This window comes from Haemaphysalis longicornis, unplaced genomic scaffold (assembly GCF_048455015.1).
Source record: "Haemaphysalis longicornis isolate Haplotype H1 unplaced genomic scaffold, Haemaphysalis longicornis Haplotype H1 scaffold_1, whole genome shotgun sequence".
Lineage (NCBI taxonomy): Eukaryota > Metazoa > Arthropoda > Arachnida > Ixodida > Ixodidae > Haemaphysalis > Haemaphysalis longicornis.
In genome coordinates, this window is record NW_027526203.1 from 148,761,335 (window position 1) to 148,787,404 (window position 26,070).

A 26,070-nucleotide genomic window follows, 5' to 3' on the forward strand; every position below is an offset into this window, starting at 1 on the left:
TTCGTTACATTGAAATTTCGCTACATTGAAATTCGCGGTTATAATGAAGTGTTCATCCCGTGAAGCGTTTCCTGAAAAAGAAAACGTGGCGCGCATACACGGCCGGCGCACTGTTTCTGTTTCTATCGGTGCTTAATCGTCTACGCGGGCATCAGCGTGATCCGCATGGAGCGTTTTCTTCCCGCAAAAACGCGCCCCGCAAGCCACAGGCGCGCTGACGCAGCCGCGGAGACCACCCGCGCGATGCGGGTAGCTCCAGCGACCGATTCTAACCGCTCGCTGAAACGCAACTCGAGGGGCAAACGAGAGGGGTATGCGAGAAAAAAAAGCGGATAACGTTGGCGAAATTTTCACTGTAAAACGTCATACACGCCGCTTACGAGAGCGCCCATCAAATATCCTTCGCGGCAGCCTTATCGTCTAGCCAGCCAGCATCCCCGAGCGCTTCGAAGCTCCCGCCGTAGGGTGCGCGCCTCCCCATTGGCGAAACCATGGCGAAACTGCTCAGGCTCCTCCCACCGCTGCGCGCAGCGCGAGTCACTTCCCGCCGCCGGCACGCAATCGCGGACGCCGGTGTGAAAAAAAAAAAATGCGCGTGCAAGGCTCATAAAGATTCACAAATGCTTGCTGGGACGACGAAACCCAACAAGCATGAGCGAACTCGAACGAAGTGCAAAGCGGCGGCTTGCGGCGGCGGCGGCAACGCCAGCGGCGAGTAGGCTTACCACCGCGGAGGATATTTGATGGGTGCTTTCGTAAGCGGCGCGTGTCACGTTTTACAATGAAAATTTCGCCCACGTTATCCGCTTTTTTTCTCGCACGCCCCTCAAGTTGCGTTTCAGCGAGAGGTTAGAAGCGGTCGCTGGAGCTACCCGCATCGCGCGGGTGGTCTCCGCGGCTGCGTCAGCACGCCTGTGGCTTGCGGGGCGCGTTTTGCGTTTTTGCAGGGAGAAAACGCTGCGTGCGGTTCACGCTGATGCCGATTAAGCAGTAGACGATTAAGCTCCGACAGAAACAGTGCGCCAGCCGTGTATGCACGCCACGCAGTTTGTAGGCAAGGGACTTATCAAAGACTCCGTGGCTGGCTGCATCCGCGGCATTGGGCGACCCGTGTCGCCGTTCGCGTTTTATTGGGACCCCATTTCGGCGCTTGCGTCTCCCAAAATTTACTTCTACAACTTAAATATCGTGCCTCGTTCTCCATGAAACTTCGTTACATTGAAATTCCGGCAAACGGGACTTCGTTACACAGAAGGTGAAAATACATGGTGTGCATACACTTGAAGTTACAAAAAATTCCGTGGTTCGTTACATCGAGGGTTTCGTTACATTGAAGTTCGTTACATCGAGGTTTAACTGTATTTCCAAACTGCATGGGGCTGGACATAGCTGTTTGGCTGTAGAGTGTGGACTGCTTGAGGTGCAGATAGTGATTTTCTGCTTAGAAGTGAATATGAAGTAAATAATGATTTTGTTCGAATAGTTCTGCATCAAAGAAAATATTTACAAATTTAAGTGGTAATGTACCGCAGATTTCCAATAAGAAAACTGAAATTTAGAGTTTGTTTTAAGCACGCTTCGTAACTAGCCTGCAGAAAAATAAAATGTTCGTTTTTCCTGTGGAATAAAACAAACATTTAAAGCGCACAGCAAAACATACAGCACAGTCCAGTGCTTGTGTATGTCGCTTCTTTTTTTCTGCCCTGTTTTTTACACTGTTACGTTCTGACGTGTAGCAACTTGCCCAAATATAGTCTTCGAAACCTACAGAAGCTATCCCGCTGCTTGTAGTTTTGCTTTCGATATTATATTTCATATGGTGAAAACTTTCATCCCTTGCAAAGACTGCAGCTGTGATTGTTTCTGTATTAGTGTGATGAGGGTATGCATTCTGGCAAGCCACGATTAATACATTTCTCTTCAAAGAAGAAGAACAAATCGCTGTTCTATGGTTGTTCGTCTCTGTTGTAGGGAGGAAACCTTCAGTACGAGGCAGCATAAGGCGTGGGAAATAAGCCCGGTCTTTGACCCTTTGCGATCCAGAATTTTTACCCACTTAGCGGTCGTTCCGGTCTGCAAGTATTTCGCCAGTTTCTGGCGCCGGGAAGAAAAACAAACCAAGCAGGGAAAACTTGCAGGACATTTTTTTTTTTTTTCGCTTGCATTCTGTTTGCAATTTCTTTACTGATATTTGAGCAGCGTGTTAATTAAACCATTCGAAGCATTCTCCGGGATGCAGGCCAGAGTTGTTACTGCAGTTTTTGCAAAAAAAACGGTTTTTTTCCTGCCTCCTTTTATTTTTCTATCACTACAAACAGCACAGTCCGTGCTGCTTCGGCCTCGGAGCTTGTAGATGAAATGGCTTGTCCTATCCAGCCTTTCCTCGCACTCCATACGTGCAGACAGGCCCCGCTTTTTGGCTCGAGCCCTGAGATCACCCACCAGCTGTTGGATGAGGTTGCGACGATACTGCAGGTTTTGCTGCTCTTTCTCGCCATTGTACTGCAGCTGTGTACACGTTCAAATAAAACTACTGACAATGGAAACCTCTAGGCGCCAGGAAAAAGCTTTTGCCACCATTTCATTGTCTTTCGACAAAATGCGTAGCTCACAGAGTAATGACTCGCACGGTGCCGTCTCCACCGCTGTCGTGGTCGTTGTCGACAGAAGCGAGCGACAACGACCACGACAGCGGTGGAGACGGCACCGTGCGAGTCATTACTCTGTGAGCTATGCATTTTGTCGAAAGACAGTGAAATGGTGGCAAAAGCTTTTTTTTTTTTTCCTAGAATCTAGAAAATGCTGTTGCTCGCTTCTGTCAGAAGAAAAACGCCTGTGTGTTCGAGATTTCGGCGCACATTAAACATCCCCAGGGGGTCAAAACTAATCCGGAGCCCTCCACTACGGCACGCCTTATCGCCTGCGTCACGTCGGCGCGTTACTAAACCCTACAATCAATCAATCCGTCAATAGCTTCTATCGAATCGCTGTCATCACTAACTGATGGAGGCACGCAATTCTCTTCCTCACTGAAGTCATCATCGCTTTCGCTAAGTGCACCACCGTAGAATGCACGCAATGAGGAAGCGGCCACGCTTCTCAGTGAACAGCACGCACATGAAAATGCTCTGCAACCCAGAAGGCCCGTGCTGAACATTATGCTGCACCCTAGTGCAAAAAGAAAACTTCAACAAACAAAGTTCACTTATCCCTCAAGAGATGGTGCATCGTGTTTGCAAAGGATGCGGCTGCATCGCAGCGAAAAATACCGCGAAATTTAATCTTGAACGCCCAAGTCGTGTGTACCCCGACAGAGGACTGCTACGGTTGTGTTGCGTTTTGGGGCGGGGCCCAACAACGGACCGCGGAGGGTTACACCCATGCCAGCATGTCCTCGTGGTGTGGTGGTGTCATCCCCACTTTGCACTTGCTCACGGGCTTCTTTTTCAGTGCAAACAATGTGTTGATTTTATGTTTAAAAGCTGCAAATGTCCCCACACGTGAGCCCGAGACTTCTGTAAATCGGACAGGAATTTCATGCCCAATGTAAACATACAAAAAGAGTTGAATCTGAAGGAATTTCATGGCCAGTGTAAACATATAGAAAGAGTTGAGTCTGAAATGGGGGAAAGTGCCTGATAACAGACGTGGGCTGTTGCAAGCTAACTTCTAGCTTTGCAGGTGCTGAATCGTCTACACCTTCTTGTATACAAAGCTTTATTTTGGTCTCTAGAAGAGTGTAGCAATACATGTTCCTTGTTTTTTCTGTGCTCTTATTTAAAAAAAAAAAGAACATTACAGGCTAAAAAAGGGGGTCAAGTTTTTGCATCGCTTGATTAAATACAAGGGTCTGCGCCTTTATGTAGCTGGGCTTTCCTATTTTGGGACCCTTGACCGGAGCAGCTTGAGGGCGACTAGATTATCAGGATGCAAAAGAGGAGAGCAGTTTGGCCCACTGCCAAGGCGAGAAGAGGCACTCTCCAAAAACACCTTCTTCTTGTCATTTAGCCGCATGTCACCGGTGCCTTGAAGAAAAGCCCGTTGAAGCTAGTGGAGAAAGCTCACACATGTTTGTGGTGGTTGATTGCAGGCACTGCTAAGTGTGATACATTCGGTGTTAAGTATAGTTTGAACTTGTTGTAAATAATACATTTTTCGTGTGTTTTCGCGGGGCATTTCTCGTTTTCAATTAGGCCTAATTTCATGTGTCCAAGTTCGCTGAACCAACTGTTCATTTACACTTTTACATTTTTGAACAGTGTAATACTTTAAGGATTTACTCACGGATTTCCAGTAGTGCTGTTCTGTTTGAAGTTGAACCAAATAAACTGTTATTCACTTTGATATTACAAATTATTTTTAACATTCACGAACCCCTTAAAGTTTCCTATAGTATACATGTTTTAAAGCGAGCTATGTGCTCACTAAGATTTTTTATGTATGGTTCACTGCCACTGCAAAGTACTTTGAAAACAGACGACGGGGTGCTGCTACTTTTGCAGCTGTTTCAGCATGCTGCACAGGGTTTGAGGAAATGGCTGCAAAACAAGTTTCAGTGTGCAAGAAAATCATCTCCGTCAGCTAAGATGAAGCCATGAAAACGACCACCATTCAGTGGTGGCAGTAGTAGCACCTTGTTCAACAGAAATGCCGCCATGTGTAGCCAGTCCTCAGTGAGTCCACGCGCGGACTGTCTTGTGTGTTCCAGATGGAGGCGGAGCTGGGCGTGGCCGACCGGTGGGTGCTGAGCTGCGTGTCCCGCTTTGTGGGCGCCTGCAACGAGGCCCTGTCCACGGGCAGCCTGCACCACCTGGCCGCGGCCATCCAGCACTTTGTCGTCCAGCAGCTCTGTGACGTGTACCTGGTGGGTGGCCAGGGGCATTGTGGGCATTCGGGGGCCAACACAGGCTGCGGTCATTGCAGAGGGGAGTTTTCTGCCCGGTTTCAACAGAGCCATTGGTATTTCGGAATCTCTGGGGGCCGGATTTTACTGCTGCTGTCAGCTTGGTCGTGGCTCACAATGAAGATCGAATGGGAGAAATGAGGTTTTGAGAATTAAAAAGAAATGTTTAATTACTTGAGAAAAAACTGAAGTTACATATGGGATCGAGATAGAGGAGCACTCAGAAGAAAGCATCCGGAGTGGTGTGCGTCTGTCAGGCGACCCAACTGCGCGAAAGGCACGCACCACTCGAGAGAGTTCCGAGCTTGCACTCTGTACGTTCACTGGGCCTTGAAAATATGTCTCGGGGTGCCTCAGCATGACGGCCAGAGGTTATTCAGTGCACACAAGCCGCGAGCGCTGTTGCGGTGTCGTCAGGCACTTCGCATTGTCCTCTCAGCACACCGCTAGCTGGTGTCCACTTTCTGTTTTTGCCTCTGGGCGCGAGAGAAGCACCGGAGCCAGCTGACACTGCTGATGCTGGGGCACTCCTCTCCCTTTTTTTTTCCCTTTTTTTAGGCTGAACATAGTTACAAAATGTGCGCGTGCCAAGTTTTTGCGGGAACAAAAGAAAGTGGCTGTATGCTGTGTGAGGCTGAAGTGTGCGTTCTCATCCTGGTGGAAGTGCCATTCCGTGTACTTGGGGGGGGGGGCACGAAATGCATGTCCCTTATTAAGGAGGGAAGGGCGGCATGCTTTTGCAATGCTGCCGAAACGTGCCGCAGTCCAGAGAATGCTCCAGAAAGGTGCAGTGCTCCAGTTGTAGCTTTCATGTTGTACCACTTGAGGGGGGTTGGGGCTGCCAGTGTATTTCGTGTTTGCATTGGGATGGTTCTTTTAGTTTCCTCCATTCACCTTTTCTCTTCTTCCTTTATATGTATCGATCCATTGCTTAATTCAAATTTATTAAGGGCGTGTGAATAGCAGTTTTGTTCAAATACCAGTTGCAAATTGAAGTGAACGTTTAGTGATGTCTAATAAGAAAACTGAAATTGACAATTTCTCAAGCATGCTTCAGTAATAATGCGGCAGAAGAATGAAAGTGTCATTAAAAAGGCTTGGCGAAATTTTTCTATGGCATAGAAAAAACATACAGAAGCTTTTCTGCTGCTTTTAGCTTTATAGGTGATATTATATTTTATATGGAGCAACCTTCATCTCATGCGGTGACCTCAACCACAAGTGCTTTAATGTGTTAGTTAATGAGGGCCTAACTATATATTCAGCCAGTTATATGATTAACAGAACTCCCTTCTCAAAAAAAAAAATGTAATTGGCAGTTCCTTAAATTTTTGTGGCACCTCTAAGAAAAAGAAACAGCGGATGGAGCGAGGTAAGGCATGAAAAAATAGCCTGATTCATAAATCTCCTTAGGCCTGCATTCATAGCAATCACATCCCTACTTTCCAACGTTTTGCTTGCGGGGGCCTTTTTGTGCACTAACAACGCATGAATTTTCCCTTTAATACACTCTTGCACCTCACACTCAGGAGCCCTAAATGTTGGTTCCGGGAATTAAGGGCAAGCATTTCATGCCTAATGTAAACGTATTATAATGTTTAAGATCAAAAGTGGCCGAAGTGCATGATAATGAGCATGTATGGTCCTGCAAACTAGCTTCACCAGTGTACAGTGTCAGCGCAGTTTTTAAAAAAGCTTGTTGTGATTTCTTGGAGTAAGAAGCACCACTCCTGCTTTTCTTTTGTTATCATGATAAAGGCCTCCATCCTCTGAAGCTGCTCCCGTCAACACTGCCAAGATAACAAGGCCTAGCGGTATTCTGTAGTACCTTAGTGCCAGTTTTCACACTAACTAATGCACCTGAGAAGAGCTTCTTGCTGGACTAGTTGGTGAATAGTTACCATGATTTGAAGCGCAACAAAAGAACGCGAACGAAGAAACAGAGTAGACGAGACAGGCAAACAGAGTAGACAAGACAGGCTCTACAAGACAGGCTCTAGCGCCTGTCTCGTCTACTCTGTTTTTTTGCTTCGCTTCAAATCGTGGTAGCTAATGCATGTTCATCCTTTTTTTACCTGTAGTGTTCCAACTGCTCATCATTTGCATCTAAGCTGTTTTACTTAAAGCATGTTGTGGGAGGGCAGCTTGAGCAGAGGACATTATCAGCATAAATAAAGAGAAGCCCTAGGTGGGAAGTTCGCCCACTGCGAAAGAGCTACGAAGTGCTCCTTAACTCTTTCGTTCCCAAGCCTATTCAAATCGACCACCAGTGATCGATGCTTTATTTCGCCGATTTCTACATGTTGTAGTTGTCTCTCATGCACCTAATGTGCCCCAGTGGTTAGTGTAGGCACTGCACTTTTAGAATCAGTTAAAATTTTCCCGCTCCGGCGACATTGAGATTTTTGAAGGCGGTTTTTGCGAGTTGAGGTGCGCATGTTGTGAAAGGGGGTGTGGCTGCTTAGGGAAAGCTTGCTGGGCAAGGTTCTAGCACATCGCACCTCATTCCTGCTAGCAGGGCTACAATAGCAAGTCAGATGATGGTAAACCGCAAGTTAACTCTTTCGTAACCACGCCTATTCAGATCGATCACCGGTGGTCGATGCTTTATATTGCCGATTTCAACATGTTGTAGTCACTTCTCGTACACCTAATGCACCCCAGTGGTTAGTGTACGCACTGAACTTTTTTCTCGCTCTGGCGACATCGAGATTTTTCACTGCATTTTTTGCAAGCTAAGGCGCGTGTGTGTTTGCGAAAGGGGGCATGGCTGCTGTACATCACAAGAAAGCATGCCGCTTGTGGTTATGCTGCATTACCATCAATTTTTTTTTTTTATTATGGGAAGCCTCCTAGCAAGTGAAATACCAAATTGTGTTGTCAGCTGTAATCTGACAGCTTTGAGAGGTGATAATTACCTGAAAATGACACACCGGCGATTCACTAGTGACCATTGGTTCGGAGAAAGGGTATCTTTATTCTGCCAAAGCTTATTTCTGAAGGTCCCCCGCACGTCTAACAAGTGTACCTGGCATTTTGAGCCAGTTTCCAGCAGTTTCGGTTTCGCTATTTAGTTGCCAAATATATATTTTTTGCGCTACTACGCAGTTACCCAACTGCAAGCCGATTTGCCATGGCACCTCCGTCGCCCGCTACTGTTCCTCGAAAAAAGCACGCCACTCATGATTCCACTTCACCCACGCCTTAGTTCTGCGATAACAGCTTCAGCTGAAAGTCGAAAGATAACACCAAGTCGTGGGATATTCGTTTCGAGGAGGAGAGCGCTTCCAATCGGCCTTGAACACCGTCAGCTATTCGCCGACCAGTTTCGTTTCCGTACCGGGGTATTTCCGGAGGTCTCGTGCCACTTCTTTGTAGAACTGTCTATTCTGACAAAGTCTCCAACAAGCTTGAGATTGTTTCTTTTCGAAAATGTTAGGTGGCGCTGCAATGTAGGAGGCTCGTATTGCTGAACTCTCTTCATCATGCGACAGCTGCTTGGCCAAAGCTAGCTGGGCTGGATCCTAGCGGATCGTACCTTATTCCTGCAAGCAGGGCTGCCATAGTGAGTCAGAAGATGATGGTAAACCGTAAATGAAAGTTCTGACATAAAAGTGATGATCAGAACTTCAACAAGCATCCCCCACCGAGTTTGGTTTTCAGCTTCAGAAGGATTTCTTCACATTGCTTGCTTGCCCCAAATTTTGTGCTGGTCGTAATCATTGACAAGGTGTTTTTACATCATGTGGGGACTATATGGTGCCTATAGTAATGTCAAACCACGAGATTTCTTTCATAGAACCACCCAGAATTCCGCATCTTGACATTGAGTTTGGGCTTCACCACAAGGTGGGGCACCACGCATGCTAACATTTTCTTTTATATCTAACAAATTGTTCCGTGTAACTCAATTTTTTTTTCACAAACAGGTTCTTAAAATGTTTACCTACAAAATGTATATCTACTACTGGTGGTTTGTTATACACAACTTCCTTTATTTCATTTTCTTCGCTGCCAGGACAAAAATTTTGAATTTGATAATTTTTTTCGCAATCATTATTTATGAAAACATAATGAAAACTGGTGTTATTGGAAATGGCGTTCAAACATCTGTATAATATGCCACTGCAATATGTGCCTAACTAATATGTTTAGCACAAAAAAACTTTTCTTAGACCCATAAAAATCTGTCAATTTCCCGTGGTAATGAAAGAGTTAAAGTTCTGACAGATAAGTGATAATAAACTGTCGGTGAACATCAAGAAGCATCTACCACTGAGTTTGGTTTTCAACTCCAAGCAGTTTTTGTCGCATTGCATGCTTGTGCCAAATCTTCTGCTGGCTGTAATTGCAAAGTCAGTCATTGACAAAGTATTTTTATATCGCGTGGGAGCAAATCGGTGATGTCAAACCACCAAAATTGTGCATTTGGAAATAGAGGTTGGCCTTCCTCGCATAGCGTGGGCACCACGCGTGTTGACATTTTTTTTTATATATATGATAAAAACTGTTTCGCGCAACTCAGTTTTTTTCGTAGGACGTGCTTTTGAAATGTTCACCTACAAAATGTATATCGGTGGTTTGCTATACACTACTTTTTCGTCAGTTCTTTCAACGTTTGGACAAAAATTTTCATTTCGATAAATTTTTTTTGGCCATAATTGATGAAAACATTTTAAAATCTGCTTTTGTTGGAAAGGGCATTGAATCATCCGCATTTTGTGCCACTTTACCTAATCAATATGCTTAGCAGAAAGAAATGTTTTCTTAGACCCCTAAAAATTGGTCAATTTCCCGCGGTAACAAAGAGCTAAAAGCACCTTCCTGTTGTCGTTAAGCCGCACACCAGTGGTGCATTGTGGGAAAGCCCGTTGCCACTAGTGGAGTCTGCCCGTTTGCGTTTGTGAACGTTGAAATGGTTCGGAAATTTATTCGAAATTTTCTAAAAGTGTTATTCAATTTGAATGCAAATTGAATACCGTGGTATTTGCTGTGATATTGAAATGTTTCGGATATTCACACACCCTTAAAATTTATATAGTACTTGTCTACCACTTGTGAGTATGCGAAAGGCACTTATGTAGTTCTAGACAAAACACTGAATTCCCCTGGCCCACACCGATCTCACCTTAATCGTGACAGCCATCTTTCTGGCGTGCTTCACCGTGCCTTTCTTGTGCAAGTGAAGCAGCTTTGGTTCACATCGAAATGCCACTGCTGCAGAGCCAATATTCACAAATGAGTACACAGCTGCCACCGTCTTGCATTGCACAGCTCGCTGGCCAGCCACTGTTAGGCCATGAAAAGGGCTCCACCACAACTACTGCTGAGCTCAGCCGCTGTCATGTCGCCTCTGCTAGTGTTTCCCACTTCATTGAGAATGAGGTTGCGACACGCGTTGGAACACTCCGCATGTGGGAAAGCCGCAACTGTGGTGAGGGGCTTACGCAGTCTAATCCTGCTACAGTAGCCGGCCGTTTTTTTGGGACTCCGAAAATTCGGACTTGCTGGATATTCCGGACTTTCCTGAGGAACTGCCAATCGGGCCACAGGAGTAATGGCTCACGGATTTTTCCGACTGCTCTTTTATTCGGACCGTTTTTGGTTCCCCTCCAGGTCCAGAGAATCGGTCCGCTGCTGTGCAGTGAAATTGCAGGGTGCGCAGAAAATTTTGTTGCGGTGGATGCTTCGTTGCTGTGAAATGGAAAGAGGGCGAGGGGGAGGGGGCATCATAGGGTTAGCGCTCAGATAAGGTAATGGTGCTGCCCAGTGGCTACCCACTTTCTGCGCGTCTCTGAACATGGCCACAGTTTTGGTTGCATGTATAAATGCCTGGCTGGATTAAAACTGCGCAAAAAGAAGGTTCCAAGAGTTGCTGTTGCAAGCCTCTCTGCAGTCATGAGCCCAGTAAATGCGACTGTGGGGTAACATCGGCCAGCCTAAAGGGACACTGAAGTAAAAATACAGGCTGCTCTAGATCAATAGATTAGCTCACCGACAACACGAATATGGCACTCTTACGAGCAGCTTTTTTTTTAAATAAGCAGGGGTGGCACAGCTGTGCCATTTGTGCCATTGAGCGACAAACTCGTTTACCAGCGTCATCCTGCGCCACAGAGCCCCAGTTGTGCCGTAAGATACGACCGCCATGATGCCCTCTGCCAGGAAACTTGGCTGAAACATCGTGTTTTCAGTTTCAATGTGATTATGGTTTCGGTTTCGTTAAGGCTATGAGCGGCTATGGATGTGGGCTTTTGCTTAGCTATGTGCCTTCTCCGCCTTCACTTTAGATTTCTTTGTGTTGCATTTGATTGATTGATGGTAGGGTTTAACGCGCCGACGCAACGCAGGCAATGAGGCGCGCCGTAGTGGACGGCTCCGGATTAATTTTGACCACGTGGGGATGTTTAACGCGCGCCGAAATCTCGTACACACGGGCGTTATTGCTTTTCGCCTCCATCAGAAAAGCGGCCGCCACAGCCAGGAATCGAACCCACGTCCTTGTGCTCAGCAGTGCAACGCCTTAAACACTGAGCCACTGTGGCGGGTGTGTTGCATTTGCACGGTTTTGTTTGCCGGTGCCGGCCGCTGCGCCACCATCGAGGGAAAATGGTCAGAACTGAGTGAAATTCTTGTGTACATCGCAAACAGATGGTTAACAGAATAATATTTGCATGAAAGGTTGTAGTTTATCGGAGGTGAACTTCAATTTAGTCGACCGTTTTTCACGAATATAGCTGCACGTATTGAACAAACAGGTTCTTGGACGCTTTGCCCTCACTTGTTACAGTCTAATCCCGCTACAACGAAGTCCGCTTCAACGAAATTTCCGCTTCAACGAAATATTTCCAATTCCCCGTCAGCTAGCCATAGAAGTCAATGCAACAAAGTCCTCGCCACAACGAACCATTTGTCTGGCTTGCTTTCGCTTCAACGAAATTTTCGATGAATTGGGCTGGGTTTGAACAATTATTTCACAATAAAATAAGCATAGCGCCAGCTATTTGTAACTTTTTAAACATTCAGGACGCTTAGTTTCACCGAAAACATGCGCGGTGCGCCCACACCGCCACCCAAAAAAAAAAAAAAAAACTCATAGGCGGGCGCCATTGTTTCATGGTGATAACGATGTGGCTGGCCGTCTTTACATGAGGCACAGGCCCGGTTCGCCAAGCCGGAGCTATAGCCAATCTGTATCCAATTGAAATCGCACGAATGTGCTCCGCTGCTGGCGCGGCGCCGTCATGTATGCGTTGTGGCTCGTGAGCAGCTGTCCTTGCCGTTTTCTTTCTACCATTCTTCATAGCCAATAGCAAAAATCATGTTTGCGTGTTTGGTCTTGAAGCCAAGTCATCCTATCTTAGTCGCGAGCGCGCGGTCTTGTTTAATGCAAGCGCGCGCGTCTTGCCTGCCAAAGTCAGTAGCTGCCGTGCCGTCAGAGGATAAGATAACGCCACTGCTCCTGCCACAAGCGAGGGGGGCTTCCGACGGCCTAGCAGCTATCTGAAAGTAATCAGCTCGGTGGGCACGCCTTGTTGTGCAGCAATACGTTTTCCGCCTGCATTTCTTCACCCACCTCCGTAACGCGTTCTTTGCGTGCAGTGAACACAGATAACCATTGGTATGTTTGTTATCCGAATAAACGTGACGTTATTGCGCGTCACTCCCTTTTCTAAACATTGTTTTTTTGCTGCCAATGATGCGGAAACATACGGGGCTATTTTTCTGGCCTTTCCGTGTTGTGTTGGGGCGGATTTCGCCTCAACGAATTTTCGCTTCAGCGAAATTTTTCGCGCGTCCCGTCAATTTCGTTGTAGCGGGATTCGACTGTAATTCGGTTTGCCTTTGTTGTGAGGTAGTTACTCATTTTAACCTGCAAAGTTTGGGGTTAGCTTTGTTTATGTGGAGGATGGTGCAGCATTAGGTAGTTATGCCTTCGAACATGCTCTCGTTACATGGTCTACTGCGTACGTTCGTTGACTCTCGCAACTCTGTGACAGGTGGGGACAAAGCCATGTTCTGCTTCGCACGCACTGAAACTGCTGTTCGATAGAAAAAATGCAAGCAAACACCTTCTTATACGAAATGCCACCATTAGTTCGCTTAACACTGCCGTCTACCGGGCACGAAGCCAGACCTGTTATCTGATCCTCTTTGAACTGCGGCGTGAGGTTGAACGGTATCTTTGAACGGTGATAACGCTGCGCAGTCGCTGTGGCCGAAAGTGTATAACTCCGCATATGGCAAATTTCCAGATGTAGTACAAGAACTGCGTTCCTGTTTAGGAGTAGGTTCTAGTGCACGGTAGAATGCCTAATATGGTAGATAAATAGATTAAACCTAATTGGCAGAAGGTTGGCACAGGACAGCAGCCTTCTGCCAGACAGACGGCCTTTCTGGCTTCTCCAAGCCTGCTACAAGAGGCAGTTTTGCCTGCTGCCAGGACTGCTCCCAAACCCGTGTACCCTGTTCCACCCCTGAACAAGGCAGAAAAAAAGCAAATGCATGAAGACAGATGCCGCCGCCACTGGCTATAGCACGGAACTTGCACCGGAAGTGCTATAAAATTGTCTGGCATGCGCGACATCTTTCCTAGCGGCCACTGGATGGCGCTACTCATCCATACTTGGGGTGGCGGTACCGCTTTTTGAGGAAGCGTGCTGGCTACGCACGAGCAGTTGGTTTGACGCCACCATTTGCCACTATTGTCAAAAGGACAATAGGTTTTTTTTTCAACAAAGCGTCAGTACTGACCACGGGTCCCATGAAGGGGCATTTTGCCTAATGGTTGAGAGCTGCAAAGGACGTGGGGGGGGGTCGGGAAAGCACGACTGATTTGACCAAAACTGACCCAAACCACGCGGTGCATGGTGGCGTTGTAATTGGTGGCTTTTATACCACTATGCATCACCGCTGTCACATTTGATTAGCGTTTGGTTAGCAATTTCTCAGCAATTAAGGCAACGTTTGGCACTGAACCAACGCTACAATGGCTGTGGGAAGGTTAGACTTTCATTTGAAACCCGCTTGCTGATTGCCTTCAGTGTCCCTTTAACAGGTTGTGGGTCTAGGATTGTGTGCCAGTGCTGCTAGAATTCTAAAAGAAAAAAGAGGCTCTGGCATAGCAGGGTTTTTTTTTTTTTTAACCTGGGTAATCAGTGCAAATCAGTTCCACTTGGCTCGAGCAGACTAGGCTCATGGGCTTGTTACACGTGTCGAGAGAACGCTGTTGCAGATGTTCCTGTGGCATTTGCCCTCTGTTGCTTGTTTCAGTTCTAGCCATAAATTGCCAAGGGCAGGTCTGTCTGAGCTCGTGCCGCTGTGCAGGAGAGCACCAAGGCAGCGGTGTGGGAGAGCCGGACGGGAGAGCTGCAGCGCGTGTGCAGCGTCATGTGGGTAGCCCTGGGAACCACGCTGCGCCTGATGGCACCGGCTGCACCCTTCCTCAGCGAGGAGCTGCACCAGCGGCTGTCTGCACGCTTTGGCAAGGAGGGGCGGCCTCCCACCAGCGTCTGCACAAAACCCTACCCGACCTGCAAACAGGTACGCCCTGGTTTCCGTTCCCTCCACATTATGAGGGCGGGAGAGAATCCCCTGGCATCTGAAGCCCCTAATGCACACCGTGTGAGATTACCCCACTCGTAAATGTTTTCCTATTGCCCCATAAAAAGCAGTTTGGTCTGCACAGGGGGGAGAAAAAGGTGGCCGAAATGCAAAGAAGTGGTAGCATTTACTATCCAACATCTTGTCTTTCCCACCACTCAGTGCTGCTAGTTTATCATTGTCTGGAAAAAAAATTTGAAACTACTAATTTGAATTTTGAGGTTTCACGCACCGAAGCTGCACTTTTGCTATGAGGCGCATTGTACTGGGGGGCTCCAGATTATTTCTGTCCACCTGGGCATCTTTAACGTGCTCCCAAATCTCTACAATCCTCCTCTTCCTGCATTGCCAAACAACAAAGGCGCGAACAACCGACTCAAAACACGTGCCACTAGAACTGCACTCTCTCAATTGGAGTTTGCCATGGGAGCCAGCTGTCATGGCCACTGGCACGTCACCAGCAGCTGCGTGGATCTTTAACCTTTGGTTTGCTTTGTGTGCTGTCCTTTCGTTTGTATTTCATGTGCTATGGGGTCGAGCACATCCCTTATAATCACAGCAGGAATGTCCAAAGTCTTCTCGTTACATGAACTTCCATCAATTGGACGGTGAAGCTGTCAAACATGGCAGAGTGGCGTGCAGTCACTTGACTACGACCCATCTCCGTGTAACATGCAGAGTTAGCAGCCATGACGAGGACTCATGAAATGAACTCGGATGTCTTGCACTTTCTTGAAGCGGCCTCTTTTTAGTTTAGTTCGCAGTGAAATGAAGTGCGCAGCATTGCCTTCTGAGTGAAAACCAGTGTGCCGCAAACCCGCCGCGGTAGTTGGTGGGCTGAGGCGTTGCGCTGCTGAGCCCAAGGGCACGGGTTCAATTGAAGGTCGCGGTGGCCAATTTTCTGATGGAGGCAAAAGCGATGATGCCCGCGTGTCAAGGCTTTAGTGCATGCTAAGGATCCCAAGGGAGTGGAAATAAATGTGGAGTGGTGCACCTTATACCCCGTGTGTTTCACCGGGGCGCAAGACCGCTACATTTTTTTCCTTAATTAGGTGTGCCTCCAGCCAATGTCGGGAGAGATGTGGGAGCGGGTGGTTGGTATGGTGGACAGTACACTGTGCGAACTGATGCACAGCTTTTTTTAAAGGGGTCCTGAAATACCTTCCGCCGATGCATGGATGTACATGTACCCAAATAAAGCAATGTATTTGCAATCTCCTCCCGCAAGAATTTTGTTAAAGCGATTAGTATTAGCTGAGAAATCGTAAATCAAAAACCGCGCATTATCGTCGCTCCGCGTTTCCTCCTCCTTTCGACTACTCTCCGCTGTTGACGGCGCGCGAGCCTTGCCTCCCATGATGCTGCGCTCCACAGCGGTGACGTACTTCCACTGTTGCGCAGCTCAGACTGTCGTCTGCTACGGGCAAGCTTTGTTGACACCATGAATTCCGCACTCCGCTCCAGGCTGGAAAAGCGAACGAAAAATCTGGCCGCATGTATGCGGCGGCCTGGCCTTGCCCTTTCGCGGTGTGCATTGCTGGCGGCACATGACTTTTTATCGGCGGCGAACTCGCAGCCGCACGGGGAGGGTCGTGCGCTCGTTCCCTTGATGCACCGCGCACTGTTTATCCAAAAAGCGCCGTATCAGATGTGGCCCCCACTGGTGCCGGGTCTTATTTTGCGGCGGTGGTAATTCCTGCCGCCGGCATGTGAAAAAGTCATATTAAACCGATACAGAACCCGTGCACAAAACGCTTCAATCATGTGACCAGTTCAGCTTGGGGCGACGCGTGGTGGAGAGTGGCAACGTTGGCAAAACATGCTTCGCCGCGGCTCTGAGCTTTCTTGCGCTGGAGCGAGCGCCATTTCTTTGACAATCTCAAACATCGGTTGCCTTGGCAACAAGGCACAAACCGCTCCAGAAGTCAGTTACGGTTGCGTGATCCCGGTTCAGCTTGGGGCCCCACCTCGCGACATGTGGGCACTGCAGGCGTACCACTCACTCCCATTGGGAAGTGCGAGATGCGTTTGGCATTACAGGAGGCGGTGGTGTGTGTGTGTTGTGGACGCCTTTGTTTCGCGATGAAATGCGACGTTGTGCTTCTGCGGGTGGATAGTGCTTCCCATGGTCTGGATTATCTTTCTCGAGCGACGTACGACTCAACCTCGCATGGGGTATGTGCAGTGTGCGTGGCTAAAAGCCATCGGCTTGTGCGCCAGAGTTAAGTGGCTTGCTGTTCGTCCCCGCAAAGCGCGCGCGAGGTGAGTACCGAATTTACGACGGGCAGGAGGCAACCCATCCTCTGTCAATCGTGGTTCAGACTTGCAACGCATGTTGTGACGTTGTGTTCGTTAGTAACACATCTCTGGATTGTTTTGAAGTTGAATAAAATGTATGCGTCAAACCCGGGCATTCGGCTCAGGGCGTTCTCTGCGATTGCACGAAAGAAGCGCCACGGGGCTTCAACGCTTTCTTTATGGAACGTACTCAGGTAACAGAATATCCATGTCGTGTTATGGCCGTGTTGCATTCAATACAAATGGTTAAGCGTTTGTTTTACACTTGTTTCGTTTGTCGTAAAATGCCCAAGCACTCCGGCACTCCGCTGGCAGATCAGCCGGCGAGCCGACGCTGAGCAGACGACTCATCTCTTTGCCGGAAGTGCGTGAAAAAGCCGCCCAATAGCGGGATGTCTAGCTCATGACGAACATATGGGAATCGATGATGTAGACATGTGAAGATGGCGGCGTCCAAAAACACGAAGGGAAGGGTGAAAAAAAAACGACAAACTTTGCAACAAAAGTGTGAGCTTTCCGCTGCGCGTAAAAGAGTAATACTTGGCACAGAGGACGTTGACGACCCAATCTAACGGTTGCGCTAGTTCATTTAGTGTGCTCAAAATGCCTTTCAGGGCCCCTTTAAGGGTCAGGGTGGCTTCACACAGTGGTCTGGATTTGCAATAAATCTGCCATTGGGCCTACACAAACATGCCTTTACAAAAATAACTAGCATTCTTAAAGGAGTACTGACACCAAATTTTGATACCTAAAATATGATATAATTGGCTTCAGTAGTTTGTACAGATGCCTCACAGAAATTTTTGCAGCGATCCGAGGCCGGAATCACATCTAAAATCGATTTTGATTGTCCAGGCCGCGAGCTTCCACAAATCGGCAGCACTAGCGCAATCGCTTTCGGCGTGACGAAACATTGGCCTACGTGTCTGGCCGGTTCAGGGTGACGTCATAAGTCGTTTTCAGAACCGGAAACGATATCCTGCGCTGCTGTTGTCGGTGGTATTCGTTTGGGCAGGAGACGTGGGCGTAGCTGTGTGAGCAATGCTTGTAAACGTTGCGTGTTCGACGTCTTTGCTCTTCAGTTCGTTGCCGGCGCATGGTGTTCGACACTGGTGCCGAAAACGGCGTGGTGCGCGATGTCGACGGGCACCGCGGCGACGCGGCGGTGCGCGTCGCCGAGCTCGCCCAAGTTGTGCTATGGCAAGCTCGCGGTATGCGAAGTACTGCTCGTGGAAGCCTGCCCGAGCATATGACGACGACGCCAAGATGCATTATTTTCCACGCGACGACATGCAGCGCTAAATGTGGACTTCGTGGAGTTCGTGCACCCCGGCGGCCGCAAGAACTGTCGCCCAAGCCAGCGGGCTCGGGGTTGCACGGGTCGCCGTGGGTGTTGGGAACTTAGTATCGTGGCGACTATTTGATCGCTGGTATCTGTACAACTGCGAATGACCATCCCTTACACAACTTTTCACCACACTATCATCCCCTTTTTCGCATATGAAGCTTTATTTTGGCAATAATTTCCGTTTCTGCGATCGGTGACCAAGACATCTGCCGCGGCCTGTTTTGATTCTAGCGCGCAGGTGGCGCCATCTTTCGGCCGTTCGCCGCACCGTGGTGCCGACAGTGCTGGGTCGGAGCGCCGAACTAAGGTGGCTAGAAATTCTAGCCACCTTAGCCGAACCTCCGCTGCCGGTCAGCGTAGGCTTCCCATCGCGGCAAATATCTGAACGCCACTTTTAAATTCAGCTCTGATAACAACTCCTAGCACAATTTTCAACACACTAACATCTAGTTTCTCGCATGTAGAGCTTCTTTTTCGTGATCAGATTGATTAGAAGAGTGGCGACAAGCTGTTGCTATCACGGTCTGCGCCGGTTCGAGCCGCAGTAATATTAAAAAACGGACGACGGCAAAGACATCGCCGGCCTAATCGCCTGGCCAAATAAAGTTGTTCTGTCTGTCGGGTGGCAGTGACTCATCCGAGTCTGAAGATTCAGACGACATGTCGACTGCGCGGGCGAGTCGCGGACCATGTACAATCGTAGCAGACGATGCGGCGAACGCATGGAGGAAAGAAAAACGTCCCTGACGTCACGGGTGAGACCGTGACGTAAGGCTGCCCGCTTGCAGGCTGGCCTTCGAACGGCCATTTTCCCGCGCGGCGACCAAATTTGAAATTGGTTGCAATAAACGTGCTATAATTAATTCTGTGTTGGCGGCTGACGGCTTTCGGTTCGATTTTCGTAATTACTGGGCCAATAGGCATTCTTTACAGCATAAAAACTGAAAGCGAGAAATTTCGTGTCAGTACTCCTTTAAAGGAGCCATGAAGACAAAATACAAGTTTGTGTTATTCGAAAGATTTCGTGTTTTATAGTGCCCCAGCGCTTGCCCGAATGCAAACGATGCTTTGTTCACTGAGAAATTAATCAATTTGAAGTTAAAAGTTTGATTTTCCTGCTAAATCGTGTGTTTTTGTGGTCCGCAATGACATCACAGACCGCCCTGCAGCCTAGGGTCCTTTGATTCACGCGTCCGCCGTACAGGGTGGAGACACGTATACGCTGGCGCTGCCATTTTGGGTCGCTCGTTCGCCGTCGAAGCAAGTCATTGTATCAAAACGCGCTACAATTATCGCCGCGACGCGGTTAACTGGCGAAGTTTGAATCGTCTTATCTGTTTCGTGTTGCTGGGTCGCGTGGGAAACGCAAAGAACGACTTTTTGAGCACGTTGACCAATTGCAGCGGCACGGGACCGTTCAAAGGGTGTCTCCACCCTGTATGGCAGCGTTGGCATCAAGGTGCTCACGCGTTTGTTTACGTTAAACCTAGATGGCGCCACCATACAGTGGCATGCCGTTTTGTGCCTTTGGTTTGTTTTTGACCTTCTTTAACCTGACTTGTTTTTGTTCCGGGAGAAAATCGTTGCCTGAAACATAGTGCTCGCTCGACAAATATGGTCACGTAAGACACCGTAGCGTCAATCAATCGGCCAGTATCGTCTGAGACGACCCCAAAGCTCCGCAGTTCTGTGCAGCTAAACAAGCATAGTGCGCGCAGTACCAACAACAGTACGCATCGGTACTTCTATGTTTACATGTGCTTTCGTAACTTACACTGTTTGTCCCACCATTCTTACGGCTTTAAAAAGAATGTGCCCTAAATTTAAGCACAAATAGCTCGTTCAGCAAGCTTATAAACTCTGCCTAATTTGCGTTTGCTTTTGCCGCCCTCCGCCAATCGCAGAGCTGTCTCATGTGACATCATAGGTTCTGTTGCGGGAAATGAGCTAGTGGGTCGCATGGCTATTCCCTTTTTTCCTAATTATGTAGCTTATTTGAGCGAAGTTTACGTTAAAAGTGGTGTCAGTATGATTCTAACGAGGCAATCTTTTTAATGAACCAAACTTGTGTTTTCTCTTCATGGCTCCTTTAAAGCTTTTCATCTAATGGGGAACATGTAATCCACCATGCCATGGTTATTCAATTATGAGGCCAGGTTGCAGTGGGAGCAGATAAACAATGGTAAAAGACAAGTATGCACACTGTGCATAAGGCAGTAGAAGTGGCCAAAGAATTCCATGAAGTTCTTACTCGTCGGTATTATCCAGAGAGTTCAGTACACGGCCCTTCTGAAATGGTGCTGCCAGTCTGTTGCTTAGGAAAAAAAATCCCACCGGCACCATGCAGCCCCACTGGGCTAAAGGGTGAGGGCAGGAGTGACTTGATATGGACCAGCACTGAAAATACAGTTATCAGGGCACATAAGCACTCGAGTGATACAATCAAGCGGTACTAGAAGGCCCACTGCAATTGCCCAGTCGTGTTTCGTTGCGGTGGCGTAGGTCTGCAGGTGCCAGTCATCGTGGAGAAATTGTCAGAAAGGGGCTCGGGAGTCACCACTGCTTCATGTGTTGTCTTTTTTATACCGATTATTTGTTTGAAGTTTGCGGAAACATTGGTGGGATTGTTTTCAGGACAAAGGAGTCTTTTTGAGGAACCAAACTTGTATTTTGTCTTCATGGCTGCTTTGAAGTTGGCTGTATTGAAGTTCTAGTGTATTCCCGTGGGACAAAGTCCTTGTTGTAGCAAAGTTGTCTTTGTGGACCTTGGAAGGGGTCGAAGTCGAAACAGTCTTCTTGGAAAACATTTGATTTGCAGCCAACTTGTATCATTGATATGCAATTGGGGATCACAAGCTTAGTACACCGCACAGCCCCGGTGAAGAAGGGCCACAGGGTGCTGCCTGGAACGTCTGTACCACTAGGCATTTTACTGTCCAGGCCACGAGTAGAGGAATGCTCGGCATTTGTTGTTCCTGCAGGCGTTGTTGCGCCCCATCAGTGGTTTAGGGTTGCTGGCGCACTACTCGAAAGCAGCGATTGATGCCTCTCAGAGCATGGCCCCGTGGGTTAGGCGTTGGGTTCGCCCTTGGCAGTGGGGGCCCGTCTCAGCCGTTGCTCCCCTCTTCCAGTGGGCCGCCTGGAGGGACGAGGAGCTGGAGCGCCGCATGCAGAGGACGCTGCTTGTGGTGTCTGTGCTGCGCAACGTCAGGCTCTCCTGCGGACTCAAGCAGCCCCAAGGTGGGTGTGTGTGGGGGGGGGGGGAGTCGGCCCTAGAGCCAGTGCACAGGGACCCAGGCACATGTCGCTTCGTTGGTGCATGCGGAGTGCGGAAAGGTTGAGCAGCCACCACCTTCACTCAGCCCTCAGAGAGAGTGTGCGTGCAGTGCATTCAAAATGTTTCTCAGTGTCATTGTTCATGCTCAGTACAGGTGCAGAGTGTAAGTGCACTCCGGGCAAAACTGTGCGGCAGACACTCCTGCCTGCAGCTGAACCATCTGCCATCTGCACTCACTTTTCAACAGCAACGAAACTCGTTGAGAAAAACGAGGCTGCAAACGGGCAAGCGTGGCACCGACGACTCGTGAAAATGATTAGAAGCATCCAGATTCTCAAGTACACCAACTCAAATTGAATAGCTAGTCTGCAAATATTTCAGTTCACAAAACAAAAATCTAGGAAAGTGGAATCCTAATTATTATGGGTGTGAGAATACCGAATTGTAGCTTTCGAATGGAATATCAAGTTGAATTAGGAAAGAAAGCCAAATATCAAGTTTAATATCAAATATCGACTCTTTTTACAGGCCTCGATTTTCCACAGGTTTTTATGCAAACATGGCAGCTACTTCACATGTTCAGGAGTCATGACATTCTTTTTACGACCCGAAGAACGCACTTTTTAGCTGTCACTCACAGCAGTCCAGTCGCCAAACCACTTTGAGGTAATACAGTCAAAACTCCATCTAACGAAAGTCGATCCAACAAAACTTGATCTTCCGAATTTCCCGATTTAACAAACAAATTCGGATTCCCCCGCAGGTGCCTATACGGCTCAATGCTTTTGTGAACTCAAAACTAATGAAATAGATTCACCGCCGTTCCCGATATAATGAAGTATTTGGAGAGACAGATACATTTAAAAATGGAGAAACTTCACATGTATTTCGCCCGAACACCACAAACATTATTGCGCCACGTCAGGAGATAAACTCAGCGGTTCTAGAAATTGTGCAGTTAGTTTCCAACACACAAGAGGTGCCAGAGGGTGTGGATGACCCAGTAACTGGTGAAGCTCTTGTACCCACTCCAGGAGAAGTAATTGACGCTATTGACTTGCCTAGGCGCTTTGCCAGCTGGGGCTCACAAAGGAACTGAGGACGCATTGAACACGCTTGGCTGCTACAAAAAGTCTGTCCACTGAGTGCTAGCTTAGCACACGCAGGCAAAAATCACAGGCTTTTTTGCAACGAAATGAATTTGTTTCTCCCAGAAACACTAGTGTTTTATTATTATTTTCACCCTGACATTTAGGACATTGCTCAATTTTTGGCATGCGATCGCCGCAGCCGCTGAAATTTCGATGTCAAGGTAGCTGCTGGGATGCACCTCCCTTTAAACGCCGAATTTAAGGAATCAACTACAGTGGAATCTCGGTCATACGAATCTCAAGGGGCGGCAAAAATATTCGTTTCACCCGAAAATTCGTATCATCAGAAAACGAGAAAAAGTGAAAACGTGCCGTGCCGCGCATGCGACAGGTGGCGGCAACATGGCGTCAGCTCTTGCCGTGAAGAGGTGCAAGTAGCTTCAGTGACCGCTTCTAACCTTTCATTAAAACGCAGCTCAAGGTGTGAACTAAATTGGTCATGCGGGAAGGAGCTGACAGTTCGGGAGAAAACTGCACTATAAAATGTCATCCGCGCTAAATATCCACCGCGGAGGTGGCCCAGCCAGCTGCTGCGAGCGCTTCGAAATCGCCGCCATGAGGCACACGTCTCCCCATTGGCGCAGTCGGGAGGCTCCTCCCACTGCCGTTTGCGGCAACCGAGGCAGAGGCTGGTGACGGGGTGCTGGTGCCGTACGAACATGAAGCGCATGCGATTCGTGCGCGTCGACGATTTCGCCCCCGCGTCGGATTCTACCTCGCTCAGAAAATGACACACGACGCGCGCGACAGTGGGAGGAGCCTGCCGACTTGCGCCAATGGGGTGGCGCGCTCTTCATGGCGGCAGTAAGCACTCCGGACAGCCCGCTGGCCCCACCGGAGATTTTTAGGCTTACCACGGTGGCGGATATTTGATTGGCGCTTTGATTGGAGTATTTGGATTGGAGAATATTTGATTGGGGTACTTTGCAGGTGTAAACAATATGACGCGAAAACACGGCACAACCACAGTCACGGACCACAATAAGGCACTTCATCGGAAGCACATGGCAAGCGTGAAGCATGAATAATACATTGCAGAAGCAAAGCTCCCAATACAGTAACAGTACCCGCCGTGGTGGCTCAGTGGCTAAGGCGTTGTGCTGCTGAGCACGAGGACGCGGGTTCAATTCCCGGCCGCCGCGGCCGCTTTCATGATGGAGGCGAAAAGCAAAAACACCCGTGTATACGTCAAAGATCCCCAGGTGGTCAAAATTAATTTCGAGACCTCCACTACGGCGCGCCTCATCGCCTGCGGTGCGTCGGCACGTTAATCCCTACAATCAGTGGACAAGCCTGCGCTACGCCATTTAAGGGCAGCTTGCTACAGTACCACAATCGTGGAGTGCATCAGCTGTCACTTCAGGGCAACGAAACACCTGCAGAACGCTTTCACTGTGATCCTTACTCTCCGCACATAGACCACTACAAATGGCGAATGCATTTTGCCTGCTACGCGACTCAGTTCTCTCAGTCCACATTGATGGGGTGCTCCTGATAGTGCATACCGTATTTACTCGAATCTAAGCTGATACTTTTTTTTAAAAAGTCGTTTACGAAAGTCGGGGGTTGGCTTAGATTTGAGGATGCAGTCTTCCTGTCACTGCCAGCCACTCAACGCCATATCGCGGCCATAAGCTTGCAGCTTGCAGGTTTGCAGGTGCCATTTTGCTTGTTTGAACGTTGTGAACTCGGCTCTGAGTGTTCCGTGCTTGCTTGCGTTCGTCGCTGCGTGATCTCGAGAAGCGCCCGTGTTCGCGGCACAATGGCGCCCACCAAGCAGTGCCATTACACCGCGGCTTTTAAGTGGGAGGTGGTCTTGGAGGCCAAGAAAACTTCAAGCCTTCAAGCACAGCGCCAATTCAGCATCAATGAGTAGAACGTGCGCCAACGGCGGAATCAGCGGGACAAACTTTTCAGCTGCGCTACCAAGCGAATGGCCTTCACAGGACCCAAGAAAGGTCGACACCACGAGGTGGAACAGGAAGTCGCTGACTTTATCTCGCAGCAAAGAGAGGGTGGAATGCCTGTGATGACGGAGATGATACAAGCGAAGGCGAGGGAGATTGCAAACGTTCGAGGCGTCGCACAGGCTCAGTTCAAGGCCAGCAGGGGCTGGGTCACTCACTTTATGAAGCAGTTCGGGTTCAGCCTGCGCCGGCGGATGTCTGTGTGCCAAAAGCTGCCCCCTGACTTTGAGGAGAAGCTGGTCGCATTCCAGCGCTTTGTCATCAAGAAGTGGGTGGAAAAGGAGTACTGACTGGCCCAGATCGGTAACGTCGACCAGACCCCGGTGTATTTCGACATGCCTGTGGCCTACATCGTAAATGACAAGGGCGCAAAAGAAGTCGAGGTCAAAACTGCAGGCTACGAGAAGCAGCGTGCCATTGTGATGTTGTGTTGCACGGCCGATGGGCAAAAGCTGCCACCGTACATTATTTTTAAGAGGAAGACTCTTCCAGCTGAGGAAGTTTTCCCTGAGAACGTCATCGTTTGGTTGGGTTGGATGGTTGGATGAGTGGTGCCCTCGTCGAAGAGTGGGTCTAGACTGTTTGGCAGCGACTTGCCAGTGCTCTGCTGTTTAAGGAGTCATTCCTGGTTCTGGACTCCTACTGCAGCCACTTGACAGATGCTGTTAAGTCCGTGCTTTTGGAGGGCGGTACGGGCATTGCGGTAATACCCGGCAGTATGAAAAGCCAGCTATAACCGCTCAACGTGGCCATCAACAAGCCATCCAAGGACAGGCTGCGGAAGCATTACAACGACTGGCTGATGCTGCAAGACCACCAACTGACATCGACCGGGCGCATCAAGCGTGCTTCACTCAGCCAACTGGCGAACTGGGTCGCGGCGGCATGGGTCGAAATTCCAGACAAGGTAATTGTGCGGGCCTTCCGTAAGTGCAACATTTCAAACGCGCTGGACGGAAGTGAGGACAGTGACAAAGAGGACAGCGACAATGAGGGCACCGATGTCGACGACGACGACAAGTAAGCATTGAACATTCTATGACAAGCACCATAAGCGTAATAAAGTGTATGTTCTTGTCTCAGTCCAGTGCCTTTTTTTCATTTGGCTTACATTCGAGGTAAGGTTTTTTTTTTTTTTTTTCTGACCTTCTGAATTTCGGGGGTCAGCCTAGAATCGAGACCGGTCTAGATTCAAGTAAATACGGTATATATACCCGGCTAGTATACAAAATTTTTATACACTTTATGCATGTATGTATGTCATGATGCATCATTATTACCATTGTCAGTGTAGAGAGGAACATGGTCTTCATCGCATAGCTCATAAGAGATGGTGGCAGATAACTCGTCTGGGCCAGTGCAAGCAGTGCTTTAACGATCGCCTCTTCGTTGTGGGTTATCCCTCTCCGGGCTTAAAAAAGTACAGTCTACACCCCTTACAACGGACCCTCTTAATCCGGGAAAAAATGTCCGCTGTAGCCGAGGTATGCAGTATCCAACTTTGACCGGTATTCGTTCTTTCT

The 26,070-nt window shown here is 48.5% G+C and overlaps 1 protein-coding gene across 1 annotated transcript in view; it reads left to right on the forward strand.

The window, feature by feature from the left end:
• The window catches only part of LOC144137874 (valine--tRNA ligase, mitochondrial-like), a 140,814-nt gene that overhangs the window by 108,073 nt on the left and 6,671 nt on the right, over positions 1-26,070 (forward strand). Inside the window, exons 20-22 of the mRNA XM_077669890.1 lie at positions 4,709-4,864; positions 14,231-14,446; positions 21,284-21,392. Of these exons, the coding sequence (XP_077526016.1) occupies positions 4,709-4,864; positions 14,231-14,446; positions 21,284-21,392 (481 nt within the window). The remainder of the gene's footprint in view (positions 1-4,708; positions 4,865-14,230; positions 14,447-21,283; positions 21,393-26,070) is intronic.